Below are 21,613 nucleotides of genomic sequence, written 5' to 3' on the forward strand. Positions count from 1 at the left end.
GAGCAGGGGGTTGGACCAGATGGCCCAGGAGGTCCCTTCCAACTCTACGATTCTATGATTCTATGAATATACCAGAAGACCAGGAAAAAATTTGTGTCATGGTATGCACCAGAACGGATGGATCCCGGACAGGCCAATATCAGCCGAATCCTAGATTTCCTATAGGATGAATTAGAAAAGGGACTTAGGCCTAGTACCCTTAAAGTACAAGTTGCGGCATTGAGCGCATACTTTGACCAGGCCCTTGCGGAACACCGATGGATAAAGCGGTTCATGACAGCGGCTACACGACTCCGTCTGAGAGCAATCACTCAGGTTCAGGCCTGGGACCTTAACATCGTCTTGAGAGGTTTAATGCTCCCACCTTTTCAGCCCCTGCCTACAATAATGATGGACAGGCTGTCTTGGAAGGCAGCATTCCTGGTGACAATTACAACAGCCAGACGAGAAGGGGAGTTACAGGCACTTTCAATGGAAGAGCTCCATCTGAAGATATTGGCAGACCAGCTAGTGTTCCGTTTGGATCCCTCGTTCCTGCCAAAGGTAGTTTCAGATTTGCACAGAAATCAGGACATAATACCTTCCTTTTGCCAGAATCCCAAAAACAAGAAAGAACAATTCCACTCTCTCGTCATAAGGAGGGCGGTCTTAAATTATCTCCACATAACCAGGGAGTGGAGAAAAGATAAGAACCTATTCTTCCAACCCTATGGCCAGAATAGAGGAAAGAAGGTATCCAAGGCTACAGTGGCGAACTGGATCAAGAGAGCAATTATCAAATTCAGAATCTCAAGCCTCCAGAAAGGTTCACAGCTCTCTCCTCTCTCTCTCTCTCCCTCTCTTTCCTTCTCCCTCTCTCTCTCTCTCCCTCTCTCCCAGGAATGAAGAGGACGTCATCTCTGCAAGATGGGAGGCATCGGACCGCGACTCCCTCAGGACCCGGAACACCCCTGAGTGAGTATAATCTAACTCTTTTTTTTCTTCTCTTTCAGGTAACATCGGGGGCTTATCTACAGCATTTCAGAATGCTGTAGATAAGCCCCTGATGCCGGTGGCCGCAGCTGATAGGCAAAAAAAATTGATGACAGATTCCCTTTAAGAAATGTCAGTTAACAGGAACAGTGGAGGTCAAGACAAGGTCTGGAAGGCCAAGCAAATTTCAGCGAGATCTATTCATAGGATTGCTAGAGTGGCAAATCAGAACCCCCACTTGAGTGCAAAAGACCTTCAGAAAGATTTAGCAGACTCTGGGGTTGTGGTACATTGTTCTAGTGTTCAGAGACACCTGCACAAATATGGCCTTCATAGAAGAGCAAGAAGAAAACCTCTCCTGCATCCTCACCATAAAATTCAACACAAGTATGGAAAAGAACAGCTAAACAAGCTTTGGCCACAATGATCAAAGGAATGTGTGGAGAAAAAAGGGCACAGAATTTCAGGGAAATAACATCTCGCCAACCATTAAGCAATGAGGGTTGACCAATCATGCTTTGGAGTTGAGTTGCAGCTAGGGTTGATCGAATAGCATCGGATAAGTCCTTATCCGAATAGCTATAGTGCTTCCCAAATAGCTGCCTCAGGAACCTGGATCACTCCAAATAATCAGCTGTTCGGCACCGCAGCTGCATGTGTCGCGGCTGTGTGACCGTCACAGCACATGCATGGAGAGCCTAACAAACAGGTTCTCCATGCATCTGTTGTGACTCTCACACAGCCGCGACACATGCAGCTTCGGTTCCGAACAGCTGATTATCGGGAGCGCTCCAGGTATCCAGGTTCCAGAGGCAACTATTCGGATAAGGACTTATCCAAAGCTATTCGATCAACCCTAGTTGCAGCCAATGGGGAACATTTCATGAGTAGAGGGAAGAATGGATTCAATGAAATTTCAACAAATTCTTGATGCAAACATAACACCATCTGTAAAAAAAAAACAAACAAAAGCTGAAGTTGAAAACAGGATGGCTTCTACAAATGACTGTGGTGAGGTCACAGCAGTTCAGCCCGGCAGGGAACGCAGCCTGTGACCGGAGGTAACCTTGATGATGTCACCGCCGGTCACTTAGGCTATGTGCACACGCTGCGGTTTTTGCTGCGGATCTGCTGCGGATTTGGCCGCTGCGGATCTGCAGCGGTTCTGCAGACATTGTACAGTACAATGTAAGTCTATGTGATTTACATTCTGCTGTGCACATGCTGCGGATTTTCAACTGTGTAAAAGCTGCGGTTTTGAATCTGCAGAAAGAATTGACATGTCAATTCTTTCTGCGGATTCCGCTGCGGTTTGCCACCTATTCCATTGTCCAGGTGGCAAACCGCAGGCCAATCCGCAGGTAAATCCGCAGGTCATTTTACCTGCGGATCCGCAGATACAAATCCGCGGGTGAATCAGCAGCGTGTGCACATAGCCTTCGTCTGCGCTTGCAGCAGTTCAGTCACCAGTGGTTCTCAGCCTGGATGGTCGCATCTTGGCACCGTCCAAGTTAAAAACTGTTTTTCCCCCAGACATGGATTACGGCATGGGACAGAACGATGGAGAGGTGAGGGATATTGTTTTCATTTTAGTTTTATTACAGGAGAACGAGGACCTCGATGGAATAGGCGTTAGGTGAGTATAACTGTTTCTAATAAAAGACTTTATTCTTGCTGTCTTTATTTACCATGTAACTATATAGGATTAGTAATGGGATAGGTGTCTTATTAACGCCTCTCCATTACTAAGCCGTGGACCACTTCTAATAGATGCGCCTTTTCTGGGCAGTTGTGGGCTGCTATTTTTAGGCTTGGGGGGGCAATATCTATGACCCCTTACCAGCCTGAGTATACCAGCCCCCAGCTGTCTGCTTTAGCAAGGCTGGTTGTCAAAAATTTTTTAAAATTGATTTAAATAATTAAAAAATATGGCGTCGAGACCCCTCTATTCTTGATAACCAGCCTTGTTGAAGCCCCCAGCTGTGACTTTTGCCTGGCTGGTTATCAAAAAGGCAGGGGAACCCACACCGTTTTTTTTTTAAATTGTTTATTTACAACGCAGGAGCCGGCTAATGAATACTCCCATCAGCAGCTCCTGCTCTCACTGTTATTCGCCACAGCAGGTGTCGGATGATGGGAGCTGCAGTCCCATCCACTCACACCAGTGACCAGAGGTAAACTTTATATATCCGATAACAGCTGTGTGTTCACGCTGTCTTTTGACAGCATGTAAACCGCGGCTCTCTGACCGGCAGGATGATTTCACAGCCGATCAGAAGTGGTGTTTGCCATGCTGTCATGCACATGACAGCGCAGCAAACACCCAGTTTTTGGGTAGCTGAACCCGAACATTAATACGGACATCCTGATGAAGATTGTCTTCTGTGTCTGTGCCCGAACAGTAGGTGTTCGGTACGGACCCTGAACTTTACTGTTCCGTTTCGCCCATCTCTAACAATGACCCTAAACACACATTAGAATTCACAATAGACTACCTCAAGAGACGCAAGCTGAAGGTTTTACAATGGTCCTCACAGTCCCCTGCTCTGAACATCATTGAAAATCTGTGGCTAGAACTCAAAATAGCAGTGCATGCAAGACGACTAAGGAATCACAGAACTGGAAGAATGGATGAAGCCAGAATTGAAAGACTCTTGTCTGGCTGCAAAAAGTGTTTACAAGCTGTGATACTTTCAAAAGGGGGTGCTACCAGGTACTAACTATGCAGGATGCTAAAACTTTAGCATTGACCAATTTTCCTTTTTGTAATTTTTAAAAATTAAAGGATGAAAATATATATATTTTTTTGCCTAAAATACAATGGAAATGTGTCACCTTTAACTTTCCGCCTTTTCGAGATCATTTCATCTTCAACTTGCTTAACTGTTCACAACAGTCAATTTGACCAGAGGTGCCCAAACTTTTACATGCCACTGTACATGGGGATGCGAGTCTTCCTGATCCCTTGCTGCAAAGCCAGGAGGGCAGGGATTGTTACAACTGGACTTCACCATTTTAAATCCACTCACCCCAGAGATCGACCCCAAATACAGTCTTAAAAAAAATTCCAAAACATGATTTTACAATATTGTTAGGGATATCTATGTCAAGTGGGTTTGTGTGGCTGGCAGGTGATCGTGATGTGTATCGCAGTCTGATGGGAGTTTTGCTAAACAGCTGTAAGTTTATATTACGGTTTCTTAATTTCTGTGAGAAATTGAGTCCCTATGCAAATTTAAGAAAAGGAAGGATGGAAACCTCTGGAATTGATGCAAGTTCTAGCCCCACACTTTTATATCTTCTTGTATCCTTTCCCTTGTTTGTGCACGGCAACAATCTCTTAACTGTTAAGATCATCTTGACAATCCAAGAATATCAATGAACCAGAGGCGTAGCTAGGGTTTTGGTTCGGGGGGCGAAACCTCTGAGTGGGCCCTTAAACAGAGAACCTCAGCAGATGACCGCGCTGTTGCCAAAAATAATCTATATAATATATATATTCAATTTTTGCAGCGTCAGTGCGGCCCCCCCAGTGCACGCCGCAATAATGGAAGAGAGAGCGTCACATGACGCTCCCTCTCCCATCATTACCCTCTCCCTCTGACACACAGTGGGTGCGCGATGACGTCACTTCATCTCGTCCCCGCTGTGTGCCGGTCTGACTGCAGCACAGCTCCTGACATCAGAGCAGAACTGCCGCCGAAATCAGCGTGGGAGCGAGGAGGAGAGGCGAGTATAGTTTTTTATTTATTTATTATTTATATAGTGAGTCCTGGCTATGATACCCCATATGGAGGGGCGGCAGCATGATACTCGTATGGCAGGGCAGCATGATATACCCCGCATGAGGAGGGGGCAGCATGATACCCCGTATGATGGGGGGCAGCATGATTCCTCGTATGATGGGGGCAGCATGACACCCCGTATTATGGGGGGTACTATGATACCCCTCATGAGGGGGGGCAGCATGATACCCTATGAGGGAGGCTGCATTATATTCTGAAGGGGCTACATTATATTCTTTGTGGGGGCTGTATTATACCATATGAAGGGGGCTACATTATAGAGAAAGAAAGAACAGGGAGAGAAAAAACAAAGAGAAAGAAAGAACAGAGAGAAAGAGAGGAAAGAAAGAACAGAGAGAGGAAAGAAAGAACAGAGAGAAAGAAAGAAACAGAGAGAGAAAGAAAGAACAGAGATAGAGAAAGAAAGATTAGAGAGAGAAAGAATGAAAGATTAGAGAGAAAGAAAGGGGAAAGAAAGAAAGAACAGAGCGAAAGAAAGAACAGTGAGAGAGAGGAAAAGGGGAAAGAAAGAAAGGAGAGAAAGAAAGAAGAGAGAGAAAGAAAGAACAGAGAGAGAAAGAAAAAAAGATTAGAGGAACAAAGAACAGAAAGAGAGAGAACGAAAGAACTGAGAAAGAAAGAACAGAGAGAGAGAGAAACAGAGAGAGAACGAAAGATTCTATAAACATACTATAGCAGCCCAGCTCCCATTGTAGTGCCCACCTGAGCCTCCCGGTGCAGGACATATCATGATTCGCTCACATGGCCGACATCCCCGAGTCCAAGGCGATCCCGCTGTCGGAGGAGACGGTGATGGATCTGAAGCATTCCTTGAAGTGCCTCCATGGTTCTGTCACAATCTCCTCACGAAATTACCTCATTTCCGGTCAGCTTCCAGCACGTCACTTCCGGTGGAACATCACGTGCAAATTTTAAAGTGCTCCTCGGGGCTCTGCCGTGTACTCCTGTGTCTGTGGGAAAAGTAAGCTGCCGACCGGGGCAGACGCAAAATCAAGACGGTTGGGAGGTATGAATGCTCCCCACCATACACCTTGTACACGCATAGCTCCGCACACCTCATACACACACGGTTCCGCTTTCTATGCCTCGTACACACACGGCTCCACTCCATTCACCTCGCACACACACGGCTCCACTCAGTACACACATGGCTTCACGCCGTAGACCTTGTACACATGCGGCTCTGCTCCGTACACTTTGTACACACATGGCCATGCTCTGTACACCTTGTACACACATGGCTCCACTCCGTAAACCTTGTACACATGCGACTTTGCTCCATACACCTTGTACACACGCGGCTCCGATCAGCACACCTCGTACACACGTGGCTCCGCTCCATACACCTGCGACTCTGCTCCGTACACCTCGTACACATGCGGCTCCGCTCCGTACACCTCGTACACACGCGGCTCCACTCCGTATACCTCGTACACACGCTGCTCCGCTCTGTACACCTTGTACACACGGCTCCGCCCCCCGGTAGCTACGCTGCTGCAATGAACTGAAGGCCATTTTTCATGGTGAATATGGCAACATTGATCAGGAACGCTGCCAGAATCTAGTGTTTGGCTATCCATCACATTTACAGCGGGTTATAAAAGCCAAAGGTGACACTACAAAATACTACAGATGCTGGTCATGAAAGGGTTGAATAACTTTCGCACTGCAGTAGTCATTGGATGTGACGTTTTGTTTGAATTTGGAGAACCATTTGTTCCGTTAGTTTTGTTGAGGTATTTATTGTTCCCGTTTTTATTGGTATGTGGCAAACAGCATAAAGTTTGTACATTTTGCTAGTAAACGTAATTTACAGTTGGGGTCTCTATACAGTTTTAACCCCTTTTTTACTACTAAAGGGAGAGACTGAATGGTTCTATGTGCTCCCTGGCCAGGTTTGCCCTGTACTGTTCCAGTTGATGGATGGGTGTCTGCCTACGCACGACATGAGAGACCTGTGCTTGTGCTGTGAGCAGGCCATGGCGCGCGCTGACAGCACACATCTTGTAACACTCTCTTCTGATCCATTCGACCTGTTGTTCAGGAAGTAACAATGAATGACTGCTTCCCTTTAACACAAAATATTATTGCTAAGGGGTGACATAAGGAAATGTCTTACGTTTAGCTAAATGCACCAACTGTATTATGCATTGTGAGCCTCACTGTATTCTTTGCCACGGATTAGTGTTAGGACTCGCAAGTGTGAGGACCCGTGATGTGGGTTGCGAGCTTACGTATTTTGGCCAAAATATCGACCAATACCTCACTATTTTTGTGTATTTTGTGCACTATATTTTTCGGGGTGCAGCCAAGCCCAAACATGTCTGGTCTCATATGAGGGGTGTACACACTGGTATGCTTTGAGAGTGTGCTGGCCAGCCCGCCTAATCGAAAAGCAGGGGCGTAACTAATCGGCTGTGAACCAGACACTATGCAGTACCCTTAGGTGAACAACGCCCTATGCGGGCCTTTATTGTGCAAGTGTATACTGGGCAGTCACCCCGCTCCAGGAATGGGTAGGTGGAGAGTGGCTGATGATCTAGTATTTTGCACCTGTGTTCCTAACATCTTGCTATATGAGCTGGCTGCACCCTGTAGTGCATTTGTTCCAAGATCTGGGCAGGTAAGCGGTGCTGCCTTTTTTTCTGCGGTTTAATTATTCTTTGCCACAGATTACAGCCAAAGTATCAGAAACATCTTCATATACAATCAGATTTAAATAGGTATTCCAGTCTCCAAGATCCTATCCCAATATGTAGTAGATATATTAGCAAATATCTCCAATTAGAAATGTAGCATAGTTCTTCTGATTCACCCCATGTGCAGGCATTGCAATAGCTTAGGTATCCAGGATTACAACCACTCACATAGTGACCGTTAGTTGTTAGTGGCCATAACCATGGATACCGAGGCTACAACATTGGGTAAGCAACATAGCGAATCAAAAGAACTATACTACATTTCTAATTGAAGTTATTTGCTAATTGTATTATTATATGGCTCAGCACCACCCTACATCTCCTCCCTTGTTTCAGTATACCACCCTACCCGCGCCCTCCGTTCTGCTGATGACCTGAGGTTAGTATCCTCAATAGTCAGAACCTCCCACTCCCGTCTCCAAGACTTTACACGTGCCGCACCAATTCTTTGGAATGCACTTCCCAGGTCAATACGATTAGTCCCCAATCCCCACAATTTTAAGCGTGTCCTGAAAACGCATTTATTCAGACTGGCCTACCACCCCAACACATTAACCTAATCTATCCCTGTGTGGCAGAGCCAAAAGTTTTACCATAACCAGGTTCCCCGCATCATGTTCCCACATGCTTTATGCCTCCATTAGCCCTCTGTGTCTGTACTGTTACACACTTAACATTATGGCTGGTCCAAACAATCAGGGCAACTGTTACCACCCACCTTTCGTGTCTACCTCTTTCCTCATAGACTGTAAGCTTGCGAGCAGGGCCCTCTTTCCTCTTGGTATGTGTTATAATCTACTGTATGTGATTATTGTTATGCTGTAATGTCTATTGTCTGTACAAATCCCCTCTGAAATGTAAAGTGCTGCGGAATATGTCGGCGCTATAAAAATAAAATTTATTATTATTATTATTATTATTACACCTACTACATATTGGGATAGGATCTTGGAGGTGGGAATGTAGGGAAGGTGACCTGACGGACAGACGGACTAGTCAGAGTGATGAAGAAAAGGTTTGCACAGTGTAGGTAGGTGTCAGTTATTACAGTGGGGAAATAGCTAGGAAAGTGTAGTGGACGTGCAGTACCTTGGGTTGACCATTAGATGGCAGGGAGGAGTGTGAGCAAAGGACTTTACATCAGCTTAGGGCTTTAGAAACCGTTGGTCATGGGGTGCGGGGTTACAGTGACAGGGGACCGGGAGAGCTATAAATACTGAGGGAGGGTTCCAGAAGGTTCCAGTCCCCAGGGGGAGCTCCAGTGACAGGAGGACTGCGACAGTCTGTGCGCTGTGAGGAGAATCTAAACCAGGGCGACTGAGGAGAGAGAACGTCAGGGGGGTGGTCCTGACAGGAAGAACCGCAGAAGGGACAAGGCACTGGGTGTGAGACACCGTATTTGACACGACGACTGATCAGTGGAAGCGCTGTTGGTTTACGGGCCTAAGGCGGCCACAGTGACGGACCTGTCAGGAGCGTCGACGAGTGAAGAGGGGACGGTGTGTGCAGACACGTCCCTAGTATAAAGTACAGTGTGAGAAGCGGCCCTGGAAACAGAGGGCCGTGAGGTAAAGAAAGTGCGGTGTGCTCTGAGGCCGTCAGACGGACGGCAAGTGAAATAAACTTGGACCTGTTGCACCCAGAATCTGCCTCCATCTTGTCTCTGTTTCATCTCTGCACGGTAAGAAGAGGGACCACCCCCCCAGCTCGGCCCACCGACCCTACAGGAATACCCCACCTCTGTAAGCCATCAACACAATGTAATGGGGCCAGGAATTGCATACTTCTTATTCTTCGATCCATTAGGTCATATACTCATCAGATTGGATGCACAATGCGCTACATATTCTACATATTACATATTGTGTATGGCATTTAGCAAACCTCATCCACATGATGCAGACAGAATCCTGCACAGAAATGGAGGGGGGGGGGGGGTGGTTAAAATCCACATAATGTCAGTCTATGCTGGATTTAAGCAAATTTTGCCAAAGCAGAAAATCTGGAAAGAATGAGGCCAGTGTATATACCCTTAAAGCTTCAGAAGATGAAAGAAAAAAAGGCATCACTTCCCAAAGAGGATGTCCATCCATACCCCACCGCTCGCTCCAGCCACACACAACGGGGGAGATGCCAAAGTGGAGGAGTTGCTGATAACACTCAGATGCCAGCTCTTTGGTAATGGTAAATCGAGGCCTGATTCGTTGCCACGGACAAAGGCCGCACTTCTCCTGTGCCCCTGCTTTAGTACATCTCCACCATATCTTCCCGGGTCCAGGGGGCATTTTATTGAATTATTGGAAATGCATGCTCACAAGCTGCTGTTGGGATAAATGGCGTACAGCTGATTTGGGGATAAAGCAGCCATATTTTCCAAACCCCCTTAAGATAAAATGTCAATATAATAATGACAAGAACAGCATTATTTTTTATCATGTATTTATTGAAAAAACAACCTTTTTTTTCCAAATTCGAGCTTCACAAAATCATTGCAAAAAGAGGGAAAAAAAATGAACATGAATTTTAGCACAGAAGCTGTGTGAGAATTGTGATGCATTGGAAAAGAACAAAAAAAACAAAACACAAAACTGTACAAAGGAACAAATTCCCATTTTGTTAATGTTGGAGTTCATAAGCACGTAACATATGGCAAGGTGGTTTAAGTTGGTGCAAAAAAATGGCTCATTTGCCGCAGCTTGAAAATCACCATAACGAATGGATTTTTTTTTATTAACTGGGCAATAAAATGGGCCAGTTTTGCGTTTTATAACCTGACATTTTGTTTGCGATGTGTAAATTTGAGGCTTTTTGACATGTCAGGTCCAAGGCACCTAACCCTTTTCGGCACATTTTATAATCCAAAGTTTCGGCCCGCGCTCTGTAGCCCCCTCTAGAGGATGATGAGTTATGTTACACTCTGGCGGTTTTAGGCTGTACAATATTTCTGACCACAGCAGATGAATCTCAAGGTTAATGCACACAATCTAGTGGAAGACTTTGTCACAGCAGAAAATGTTTTGTTTAGATGTATCCCTGGTAAATGATCAGTTCTCTTCCTAAGACGGCAAGGAGAAGTAATTATTAATTGGGGGTGGTCCGTACGTGCCACCTCAACAGATGTCCTTATCATGGATCCATGCATCATGGATCCTTCTACTAAAGCATACAACATATTGCTAGCTGGGCAGGGTTCCTCATCTTCCAGCAAAACATAAAAAGACATAAAAGCTATTGGTTTCCTTAAGTTCCTACCTAAATTAAAGAAAAAACACTATTAACACAATTCTCCTCTACTGAGACACATCGCCCGTTCTCCCACCCGAAACGATTTTAGTGTTAGAAACGACTCCCACCCCCTTTCCTTCTATTGCCCAAACCCTTTCGGCAAAGAGGAAATTTCTTTATTACATACTATAAAACCTGCATTTCCTTTTGCACACAAGATGCTTTTTATAAAATGAAGTTTGATAACAAACCATCTCTACTATCTACTTACAGACTGTATGGTCCAGTCCTTCTAGAACAATTAGCAGCAACAGAAGGTTTGAAAGCCACAAGAAAAACAAACAAATAAAAAAGGTAGCATCTTAAAATAAAGAAGTAAAGCTTAAACTCCTTGGCTGCTGGCCTTCTTGTAGCCAAATCCTTTCATGGTAGAAGACGACTCCAGTAAGGGAGAGAGGAAGACCATTGCTTGTATTCGATTTGGCAGCAACAATAAAAATCTATAAAAGCACCAGTTGAAACTACTATGTAAAAAGTACATTTGAAAACGTAGCATTTTTTTAAATTAACCCATGGAAGTTATCGTGGCTATTATTGTCTCACTTGCGGCAATGACAGGTGCACCAGAAACTCAAAGACATACGGTATGTCGTCATCTTTCGAATGGATTTGCTGGCCTGATAATAGGCGTCCACCAAACTCGCCTTCAATGATGAGTTTATTAAAGTGAAGCCTAATGGTTTACCAGACAATGACTTTTTAAAACAGTTGGATGAACACTTGCTGACAATATTATTCTAAGGACTTCTTAGGCGCACAACTAAATCTGGTATTCATATCACAACTATTGGGGTTCATTGAGCATGTATACCACCCTATATAGATACAGTGATGTAATATCAGACGTTCTCTCTTACATAATATGGAATCTCACATCAAGCGATATTCTGTAATGCACAAGGTTCTATAGACGTCTTCTTTTCTCTAAATCTGTGTATATGGGTATGTAGTGGAATGTGCATGTTAATATACTCACCTACTGCTGTCTTCTACGTTGTCCAGAACCTCTCCGGTCCTCTTCTGAGTGACGTCACCGCTCTTCAGACTAAGCACAACGCTCTATGCGTGAGCCGGAAATCTCATTTTACAGAGAAACATAGGCTTACGTTGTAAAATCCACTTATGGGTCTCGCAGAGCACAGAGTGACCCCCGATCCTCTGGAGAGCGGTTATGTCACTCAGAAGAGGACCAGAGCGGCACTAGATGCCTGAGCAGACAGCGGTAGTTGAGTATATTAACACATTGACACTACACACAAATACATGGGTTTAGGGGGGAAAAAGTTAATGGGAGGGCTTCTTTAAATTGGCTGACCACGTGAAATAAAAAAAATAATTGTTTAAAAAAGTAAAAGAAATACTCAACGCACTGATTTCCCGCCAGTGTTGTTCTGATGCCCGATCCCTTGCTGGTTTATATTTTCTGCTACATCTGGTGTCAAAAGGGACCAGGAAGTAGAGACCAGCAGGGAACCCGAGAAACATCAGAGGAGTATCACTGAGGGATCTTTTTGCTATCTTTTTGAGCCAGCCCCAGAATCCGAAAGTATACCAAGGAGCTCACGGTGCCAATGGCTGGCAACACAAACATCATGTGCACATTAGTTATACATACATACTCGATTACTCAATAAAAGCTGCAAGAAAAAAAGGCAAACCAACAGTTTTGGATGGATGGATTAAGCTTGTCATGCCAGTCCTATGTTGGCATGAGTCTAACTTGTTACCTATGGCTTTATTCACTGCTTTTACTGAACAATACACAATTATACTTTAGGGGATGGCATCATGGAAAGATTTTGAGCTACTCTAACTAGTCAAAAATTTGTTATCCAATGTCTACTTTACCAAGTCTCGTGAAGAAATGCTGGATCCTTCCATGGGAATTATTGCTGCCAGGTATGTTTACTACTAGCTCAGGTATTTATTATTACATCATATGTAAGTCATGATGCAATTGTTGGGAACCCTGAATAAAGAAGCACACAGCAATCAATAGATGGTAAGATGTCTTACTAACCATCTGTGAAGCGTTGTAAAGTTCTCACACCACTACTGTGGGTCAGATTCTTCCTTCCCTTCACTGCTTGATATGCTCTGTTTTTATTTTCCACCACATCTAACCATTGATAGGTTGTCACATGCAAAAAAAATTCCACGATGAGCCGCTGGGAGTCGGACAATAGTTCAATTCTAAAAAATGTCCACATATTATAGAGTGTTATAGGGTTTAAGCATTACTTGGTGTTTCATTACAATACAAGACAATGGGGCATATTTATATAAGGTGAGAATTTAATGACTGTTAAACATGAGAAAAGCAAAAGAAAAATAGCCAAACACCGTATAAATACAATGCACGGACTTAAAGCCACTTCTCTCACTTCCTCTGGATATCAATTACTTCCGTAGGAGGAGAGAGAAGCCAACACTGATTGGCCACAGGGATTGCGTGACATAAGAATGTCACGCAATCCCCTGGAGAGCCAGTGCTGACACCGCTGGAACAGCACCGGAACCGAAAGTGAGCATTGGTGTTATTATTTTACTGGGGGAACCTAGAGATTGAAAATGGGTTGTCTGAGTAGTGGACAAGTAATTTTTTATTCCACATATATTCCAAAAGACTGTTTTTAGCTATATGTGCCTGAATAACTAGGATAATACCCCTTTTTCTTGGCTGCAATGATATACCTACAAGACCCAAGCTGTGTAAGAAGGAGCCAGGGCACGAAAGTGGTTAATGCATAAATAAAATCTAATACATGATGGACATGAACAACCTAATTATTAAAGATCATTGTACACCCAATGTTTTCTCCTTCCAAACTCACCAGGTAGTTTAATAGCAAAGAACAAATCCTTTCACCACAAAGGATCATTATCAACAATAACAACAAAGGTCTAGCAGCAAGTCTGTCCATCATCTGCTACAGTACATCTGCACCACATACTAAAGTAATAAGGCACTCAGAAAAAGAGGGTTAATCAAGTGACAGATGCACCCTTGTAACATGAAGTCCTCAGCTTATCCTCGCACACACAGAAACAAGCAGCAACGCTAGACTGTTCACTGACGACACCTACTGAACAGTCCAACTCTACGTCGTGACCTACCACACAAATCTGCCAACTCACCATTCACTGCGAGCTGTCTTCATTTCATAGTTACACATAGGTGAAACAACCTTCAAGTCAGTAAAGTTGCATCCACCTCAGCCATTGTGTGTGGAAAAACCTGACCAATACTATGTTCACTTGGTGCTTTCAATGTTTTGGATGAAAACTGTTGGATGGTAAGATGCCACCATGATAATATGTTCTCAGAAATGCAATATACATGAAATATCTCGATGGCTGGCTTGTCTACGCTTGTAGTCTAAGACCAAATTCAGACATCCATCTATCAATGTCCAAGTATAGACAATGATGGGCAGGCTAACTGCAGGTCTAATGACCCAAACATATACGTCTGCTGATAGTCCGTCCATTGTGGACTGCACCCGGACTGTGATACACAGATGTCTGAATTCGACCTAACCATGATCAGTCATGGAATAAAATGAAGAAACATTCGTCATACTGGTGGCCTCGCCATGATTTATACAGATCTTTTGTCCGGGGAGTCTTCTCAGAGAAACATGAAGTCCCTGAGGCACAGTTTGTTCTTTCCTAAATGAAAGGCTATGTTACCACATCGGTGTGAAATGTCCATGTGGTGCCTGATTTTTCGATCACACGGCACACAAACCCCCAAAGGTTTATGGATCTATCCGTGAGCTCACATGTCCTTTTCTGATCTTATTTTGAGGATCAGTATAGGACATACTGTACATATGGGTCTGTGTTTTGTCCAATAAAAAAACAGCCATCACGCCGACACCACGTGGATGTGTGAATGAAGCCTAACTAGTATGAAATTAGCGGCAAATAGAGGAACGATATGACCCCTATGAAACTCTAGGAGTACCAAAGTAAACTCAAGAGATTAGCTGGAGGTCTAGTATGGTCATGGGCATTAGAAATTTTTCAGCTAGTAATGGTTTCCGAATTTTGGGTATTTTTTTTTAATTTTTCACAAATAGAAGCAGAGCACTAAACAGCACCACGACAAGCTCATTTTTTTTAAGTGTATGATCTGAATAGACATGTCAAGAAGTATGTCATTTTTTAGGCCAGCGTTGCCCCTAAGGAATTCATAGAAAGCATACTTTTGATTGGATGTCTTGAAGAATGTCTAAAAAAATCAAGCTGCTGAAATCTGTATCTCTGGGTAAATTAGACTATCCAAATTTTGTCTTATCTATAAAAAAAATAGTTCTGTATAAAGCTGGTAGATGTGATGGTGACACGAGTTTCCAACAGCAGATATTTGTAATATGCAGCGTAGTAATGTACTACACACAGAGGAGGCAGGACAATCAGTGACATCACAATCTTTTTTTTTTTCCTTCCATGATGTCACCAAACCCTAGTAAATGATCCAGCTACAGTCCTACCGGAGATATTGCATAAGACTACTGACGCTACGGGTGAGGGGAAGTTGATCTGTTGAATGATGACAACTTCAATGACAAGTTGTTGGCCCTTCTGTCAGTCGCTCTACCACTATGCTTACAAAAACTAGCGCCAAGTAATGCCAAATTGCCCTGGTTCATGTTTCATGTGAACAGTAACAGAAGTTGGGTTTTGTACCTGGTGACCTCCATGAATGAGGTGAACAGACACATCCCCATCCAGAAAAGAAACATCTCACACAACCATCTCCTTAGTAATATACCAGCGTCCTAACATTATATGTACAGCGTCCTAACATTATATGTACACACACAAATAAAAAGATGTTTTCTGCCTCCCTTCCCATGAGTAAATGACAAAGATGTCACCCTGATGCATTTCTTATGGCACGCTGCCACTAGCAAAGCTACCAGCCTACCAAAGCTCAGGTAAGTGATCGAAAACTCGGTGTCCTTCCAATATCATGTAAGAAACGAAGCTAATAAATATCATCATGGAGGGTGCACGTCCTATTTCTTCTGTATGAAGTACTAATAGTGTATTCCTGCCATTGGTACAAACTTCAGGATTTCTGTACCTTTCTCTAGTCGGGTCCAATCTGTATCCAGACTAGCCATGTCGATAGAGACGTGTGCAGACTGAACATGGGTCAGGACCCTTCTTCCAAATTGCGGACTGTGAGCACTATATATATAGCTTCTACTTTACATGACAGCGTAATCAACTCAAGACAAAAAGAGGAAACGTGAACTTTGGAGCCAGAGAAGAATAAACTCAATGGAATGGACTAGGCTGTCATCTACCAATGGCGCCATCATAAAGGAAGACAGAAAACACAACGTATTGCACTGTGAATGTATGGAGGGATGAAGTGTTATAATTCCCTTTTTATGGCTTTTCAAAATCTTTGGTAACATATTGATATATACAGTCACAAATAACGAAACAAGTCCTTCTATCTCTATGATAAAACACATCCAATCCTATATCTACACAGCCTGCGAACACCAAACTGTACAAAGCACGGCATGCTCTCCCGAAAAGGAAGACCACGATTTAGTCCTACGCCCTCCTGCTGTTTGCTATGCACATATATACACCAAGTTTATTTATGCCGCTACAACATCATCTTAAAAGAAGCGGGCCAAAGTATGACCCAACAAGAATTGAGGCAGGAATTTCTTTCAAAGTCAGGTCGAAGAATTATTTTCTACAATCAACCGGACAAACAATGCAAAGTAAGGATCCACCAGAAGCATGAAGTGACACACTGATGGGAATGAATACTGTAGAGCTATGGTATTGTCTCTGTAGGATATAGAAGGTTTGGACAGTCACAGGTTAAGGGAATTTTGTGCGTTGTGAATTCTTGACAACAGTATTATGTACAGGAGTATTGATATAGGTTATGTCATACATGTACAACTCCTACTAGGACTGATGACCGAAGACAATATAGTCAAAGGCGAAAATCTCTTCTAGGAGGAAGGAAGCGGTAACTGGGTTAATTATAAATCACACGGCAAGTCATCCAGTATCATCCGTTAGATGTCTTGGAGCTGGAAACATGAAAGCTGCTATCTTCCAGGCAGTCACTATAATACATCTCCACGGCCTTATTACCCAATTACGGCATATGGCACCAGACTTACAACATCTGATGAGCATTTGTCTTCTGGCTTATGTCAATTGACAGCAACTGCTCAGTCAGAAAAAGGCTAAATTTGCAAATCCAAACAAAAGAGTCTATTATGCAAAAATATACACAATTTAGCCCAATGGATCAAGTTATTTTAAAATGTCATTATATATGGATAATCTGATCATTTTGGACTAGGTGATACAAGTGTGTTCCCCAAAAGTCTAAGCTGACTATGAAGGGTTCACGCAATGTTTCAAGATGTTTAGATAGACTTTAAAAAAAAAAGGTCATAACAGTCCATCTGCTGTGAGGCCGGTGCCACATGATGACTTTGGTCCTGGTGCCATTTAGTCACTCTTGTCTGGGATATAAAAAGACAAAAGCTAAGTGTAGGAAAGATGCTAAAATAAAATCCAATCCATCTACTGCATTCCTAGCGCTATTGCTCTGGAGATCCCACTGCTGGGACCATTGGACTACTGGATCGGCATGGTTTGAAATGATAGTATTGTGTTTTTGTTTTGTTTTTTTTTAGATATTGCATCACCTTCCATGAATTATCCAATTTTTTTTGCTCCTGGAAAAGCCCTTTAAGGGGTGATGGTGGTTCCAAGGACGGCCTTATAAATGTATTTGAGAAGGATCTGCCAATTCATATTGACGATTATGAGATCTATTCATCTCAATTTAGCTTGCACAAAATTCCCATAACCAAAATAGATCACAATGTGACCTAGTGACTGTCCTACTGTCTTAATCCTCTTCCAACAACCATTTAATTGGGCCATCATGATACCCCAGTATATGTCCTCAAATTATTCTTATTCACTAAAAAAAGAAATACAATGATAAGCTGACCTAAACTGCAATGCCCTGGACATGTCTATATTCATTACACTATGCAAATAAATGAAGACCAAATGGAAGACGCACAAGCAGAACCAAGAAATAGATTATGTACATTCAATGCCAACAACAGGAGAAACTTTCAGATGGTGACCAAGTTGACAGATGGTGACCAAGTTGAAACCAATTAGGACCCAAAAACAAAATGCAGGTGGGTTAGATTGTACCAAGACTTCATGTAATGAGGTTTAAGAACTGAGTTGAGTTTCTAGCCAGCCTTACATCTCCTATCCAAGGCTTTAATATGTTATTTAGCTCCAGATCACATTTATGCACCGATAATTTTTCCTGATCTTTGGAAACTAGAAAGCTCTCAGGAAGACTTGTAGTTCCGATCTTGAATTAGACTTGTAGATCAATCCTCATCTACAAAAATGCAGCTACTGAAAACTAGAATCCATAGACGTCCGCTATAAGATGCCAACATGTGTGCCCACAGAATCCCACAAATCTCTTATGGAGGTGCCTAACGCGTGGAGAAAACAGTGATCCTCATATAGGCTACGGATCAGGAAGATGGAAATCTGAAGTATGGGAATAGCTTTCAACAATTCATGCAGACAGTTGTACAATCCCAGAGGCTCTCCTTAAATACAATATTAACCGTCTCCCAAAAAATGATCTTCCATGGGTTTCATTGCCAACCTTAAAGTACAGTAAAGTACAATATCGCTGTTAACAACAGTCATCAAAATGACTTCTCTAAGGCGCCCCGAGAGGCTCAGAGAGAGAGGCCGGATACCCATATAGTCTGTCCGGTGAGGGAGACTCAGTATTGTAGTGCTTAGATCTTGCAGCAGGAGGATAATCCTACTGTAGGACTCTTTATCATTCTTAGTCCTTCTCAGGCCAACTTTCCACAACCGACATTCATGGTCCAAGTATGGACTGCTAGATACGGCCTGGTGACGGTTCTCGTGACCAGAACTCAGTAGCCTCATAGGCATATATCACAAGGCCAGGTCATACCTTGGTGTCTGTACTTGGACTATGAATGTTGGATATTTGAAGTCGGCCTTACGGTGGTCTATTTCAGTAATGGTTGGCACCAACTCCCCAAAGGTAGTTTCACACATACATAATTTATGCACCCGCGTATGGTTGTGAACCCCGGTCCAATCACAGGTTTAGTGATCTGAACTAACAGCATAATATATAATGATGTTAGTTGGGATCACTAGACCCATGGTAGGGCCTGGATTTGGGTCTGTGACACTGGCCTAAATTTAGATAAAATTACCTTTTAGACACGTAGTTCCCCCACTACAATCAAGTCTATGCTAACTGTTTGAGGTTCTATAAGGTAGTTTTTTCCATGAAGGCCAGCAGATCTCAGTACAGACTACACAGTTGCCATGAAGCGTCCACTGATAATCAGTGACATTGTGTGTGCGCCTTTAAAGTAAACATCAAGGTTATTTCAAGGTCTAATGCTGAATGATCCACATTAGTGAGCAGTCTACTCTCGTAGTCGGAGCTGTGCAGTCAAATTATTCAGTTTACAGTTTCCACCTTCCCGCAATCATAAAAGCTTAGTCCTTAAAATGTTGGCATCCTTGGTTTTTTTTGTCTGGGCCTATTTGCTATGGCTTCAGTTTTGGAAAATATAGTCAATATTGGTGACATGAATTAAAAAAAAAAAATCACTGACAAAAAATGCAAACAAAAAAAAAAATCACCTTCCAAAAATGTTTTTTTTTGCATATCACTTGCATTCCCTCCTTTCCCCTCCCCCCTCAGTCCCTACCCACCCCAAAATACACAAATAAAAAACAGCCACACAGTCCTTTAAAAAAATGAAAAATAAAAGGGTGTCAGGCAGCAAAATTGCAACTTCCCCATTGCAGTCTCTGTTTCGCATACGGTTCGCCGCTTTATGTCCTGGTGCTGCGCTTTCCTTGTATGTCACGCATTTAAATAAAAATTAAAAAAAAAAATATTCTACGGTAAAAAAATGACAAAAAAAATCTTCTTATTAAAATAGAATTTGTTTTTATGCTTTGTTGGATTTTTTTCTGTTTTTTTTTTTTTCATTTTTTTTTCTTTTTTCGATTTTTTACTCTTGTATTTCTCAGTTGAGTTTTGAAAGTCTGTTCTGGTTTCGTTAGGCTTCTTGAGTTCTCTTTTTTCTAGCTGCTTTGGTTCCTTGGAAGTTCTAAAGTTTATTGCAGTAAAAATGCTTCTTTGCAAAAAAAAGAAAGAAAAATATTTTTTTCTTCATTCACTCCCCCCAGCATGGTTTTTCTCTTTTTTCTTCCATTTTCCGATTTATTGAGTAAAGCCTCATGTTCAACCCTGCAGTTTTCCATCCGGTCACTTCCTGGGCTGACTCATCTTCACATGGGAACCTAACAAAGAAATAAAACTACTTCATTAGAAATTCATAATCCAACCTTAAAAAGAGGAAAAACAAAGTATGTATGGAAATGTTCGATAATTTTAATGTGGTGCTTAAAGGGAATTTCTCACGAGGTTTTTACCACTTAATCTGAGAGCAGCATAATGTAGAGACAAGAGATGCTGATTCCAGCGATGTTTCACTTATTGAACTGCTTGCTGTAGTTTTGATAAAATCACTGTTTTATCACCAAAATATTATCATTAGAGGACTAGTAAATCTGCTGTCATGTAGTCCAGTCATATCCCCACCACTGTTTGGCAGTTTTCTTTGTTCACTGTCACTGGCAGCCAATCAGTGATGTGGGAAGGGTTCTACAGAGCTCAGGATTCAAAGAAATGGTAGATCTACACTAGATAAAAGAGGGATTTTAGTAAAACTACAGCAAGCAGCCCAGTAAGTGATATATCGCTGGAATAAGGGTCTCTACTCCATGCTCTTGCTGTTCTCAGATGGTGTAGCAAAACCTGGTGACACATTCCCTTTAACATGTTCATAAAAATAAACTATATTTATATATTCATGTAAAGGGGACAATTGGACAATTTCACTTTGTTAGAAGGCGTTTCTACCATGATAAGCTGACCACAGGGCTCCCCAACCACAGAAATCAGCTAGATCATCAAAGCAAAACCAGTTCAATTTCTCTACAGTGTCATCACTTGTCTAATGAAGTACTACTCATTTCCCATTAAAATCAATGTGCTGACTACAAAATGCATGGGCATACCAGGTCCTCCAATGCAAGAGGCGCTCCATATAACCTTTAAGAGATGAGACTGCTCCAGGGTAATTTAGAGATGCGTTTTCAAACAAGAGAACCTTTTATTTCCCATTATATGATTACTCCTTACAGACAAGACCCAGATCAAACATTTAGTCTAATCTCTCTACTTTGCAATTCTTTGTGTCCTGTTTCAGCTGGGCTATCTCTTAATATACTTTATTATGGCTGTGCTTGTAAGGGCCCCGTCACACATAGTGATCTCGCTAGCGAGATCGCTGCTGAGTCACAAGTTTTGTGACACAACAGCGATCTCACCAGCGAGATCGCTGTGTGTGACAGCGATCAGCAACTGGCCCCCCTGCCGGTATCGCTGTAGGAAACCGCTGAACATTTCTTTTGTCGCTGGTCTCCCGCTGGCCAGCACGCATCGCTGCGTGTGACAGGCGGGAGACCAGCGATCTGCTGGTAACTAACGTGCACATCGGGTATCCAAGGGACGAACGTTCCTTGGATACCCGATGTGTACGTTAGTTACCAGCTCCCTGCATCAGCGCACTGGTAACTAACAAACACAGCGACGCCGCGCGCCCGGCGTCGCTGTGCTGATCGCTGGTGAAGCTGTCTGTGTGACAGCTCACCAGCGATCACATAGCGACTCAC

At 43.0% G+C, this 21,613-nt stretch overlaps 1 protein-coding gene across 7 annotated transcripts in view; it reads right to left on the bottom strand.

The window, feature by feature from the left end:
• Positions 1-9,899: 9,899 nt before the first annotated feature.
• Positions 9,900-21,613, bottom strand: part of RBMS2 (RNA binding motif single stranded interacting protein 2) — a 157,834-nt gene continuing 146,120 nt past the window's right edge. For all 7 annotated transcript variants that reach the window (XM_073576909.1, XM_073576913.1, XM_073576912.1 and 4 more), the window contains one exon: positions 9,900-20,176. In XM_073576909.1, coding sequence (XP_073433010.1) covers positions 20,142-20,176 — 35 coding nt within the window. In that variant the 3' untranslated portion in view covers positions 9,900-20,141. The remainder of the gene's footprint in view (positions 20,177-21,613) is intronic.

Source organism: Dendrobates tinctorius, unplaced genomic scaffold (genome assembly GCF_039654945.1).
Source record: "Dendrobates tinctorius isolate UK_male_01 unplaced genomic scaffold, ASM3965494v1 ptg000051l, whole genome shotgun sequence".
In the NCBI taxonomy this organism is placed as follows: domain Eukaryota; kingdom Metazoa; phylum Chordata; class Amphibia; order Anura; family Dendrobatidae; genus Dendrobates; species Dendrobates tinctorius.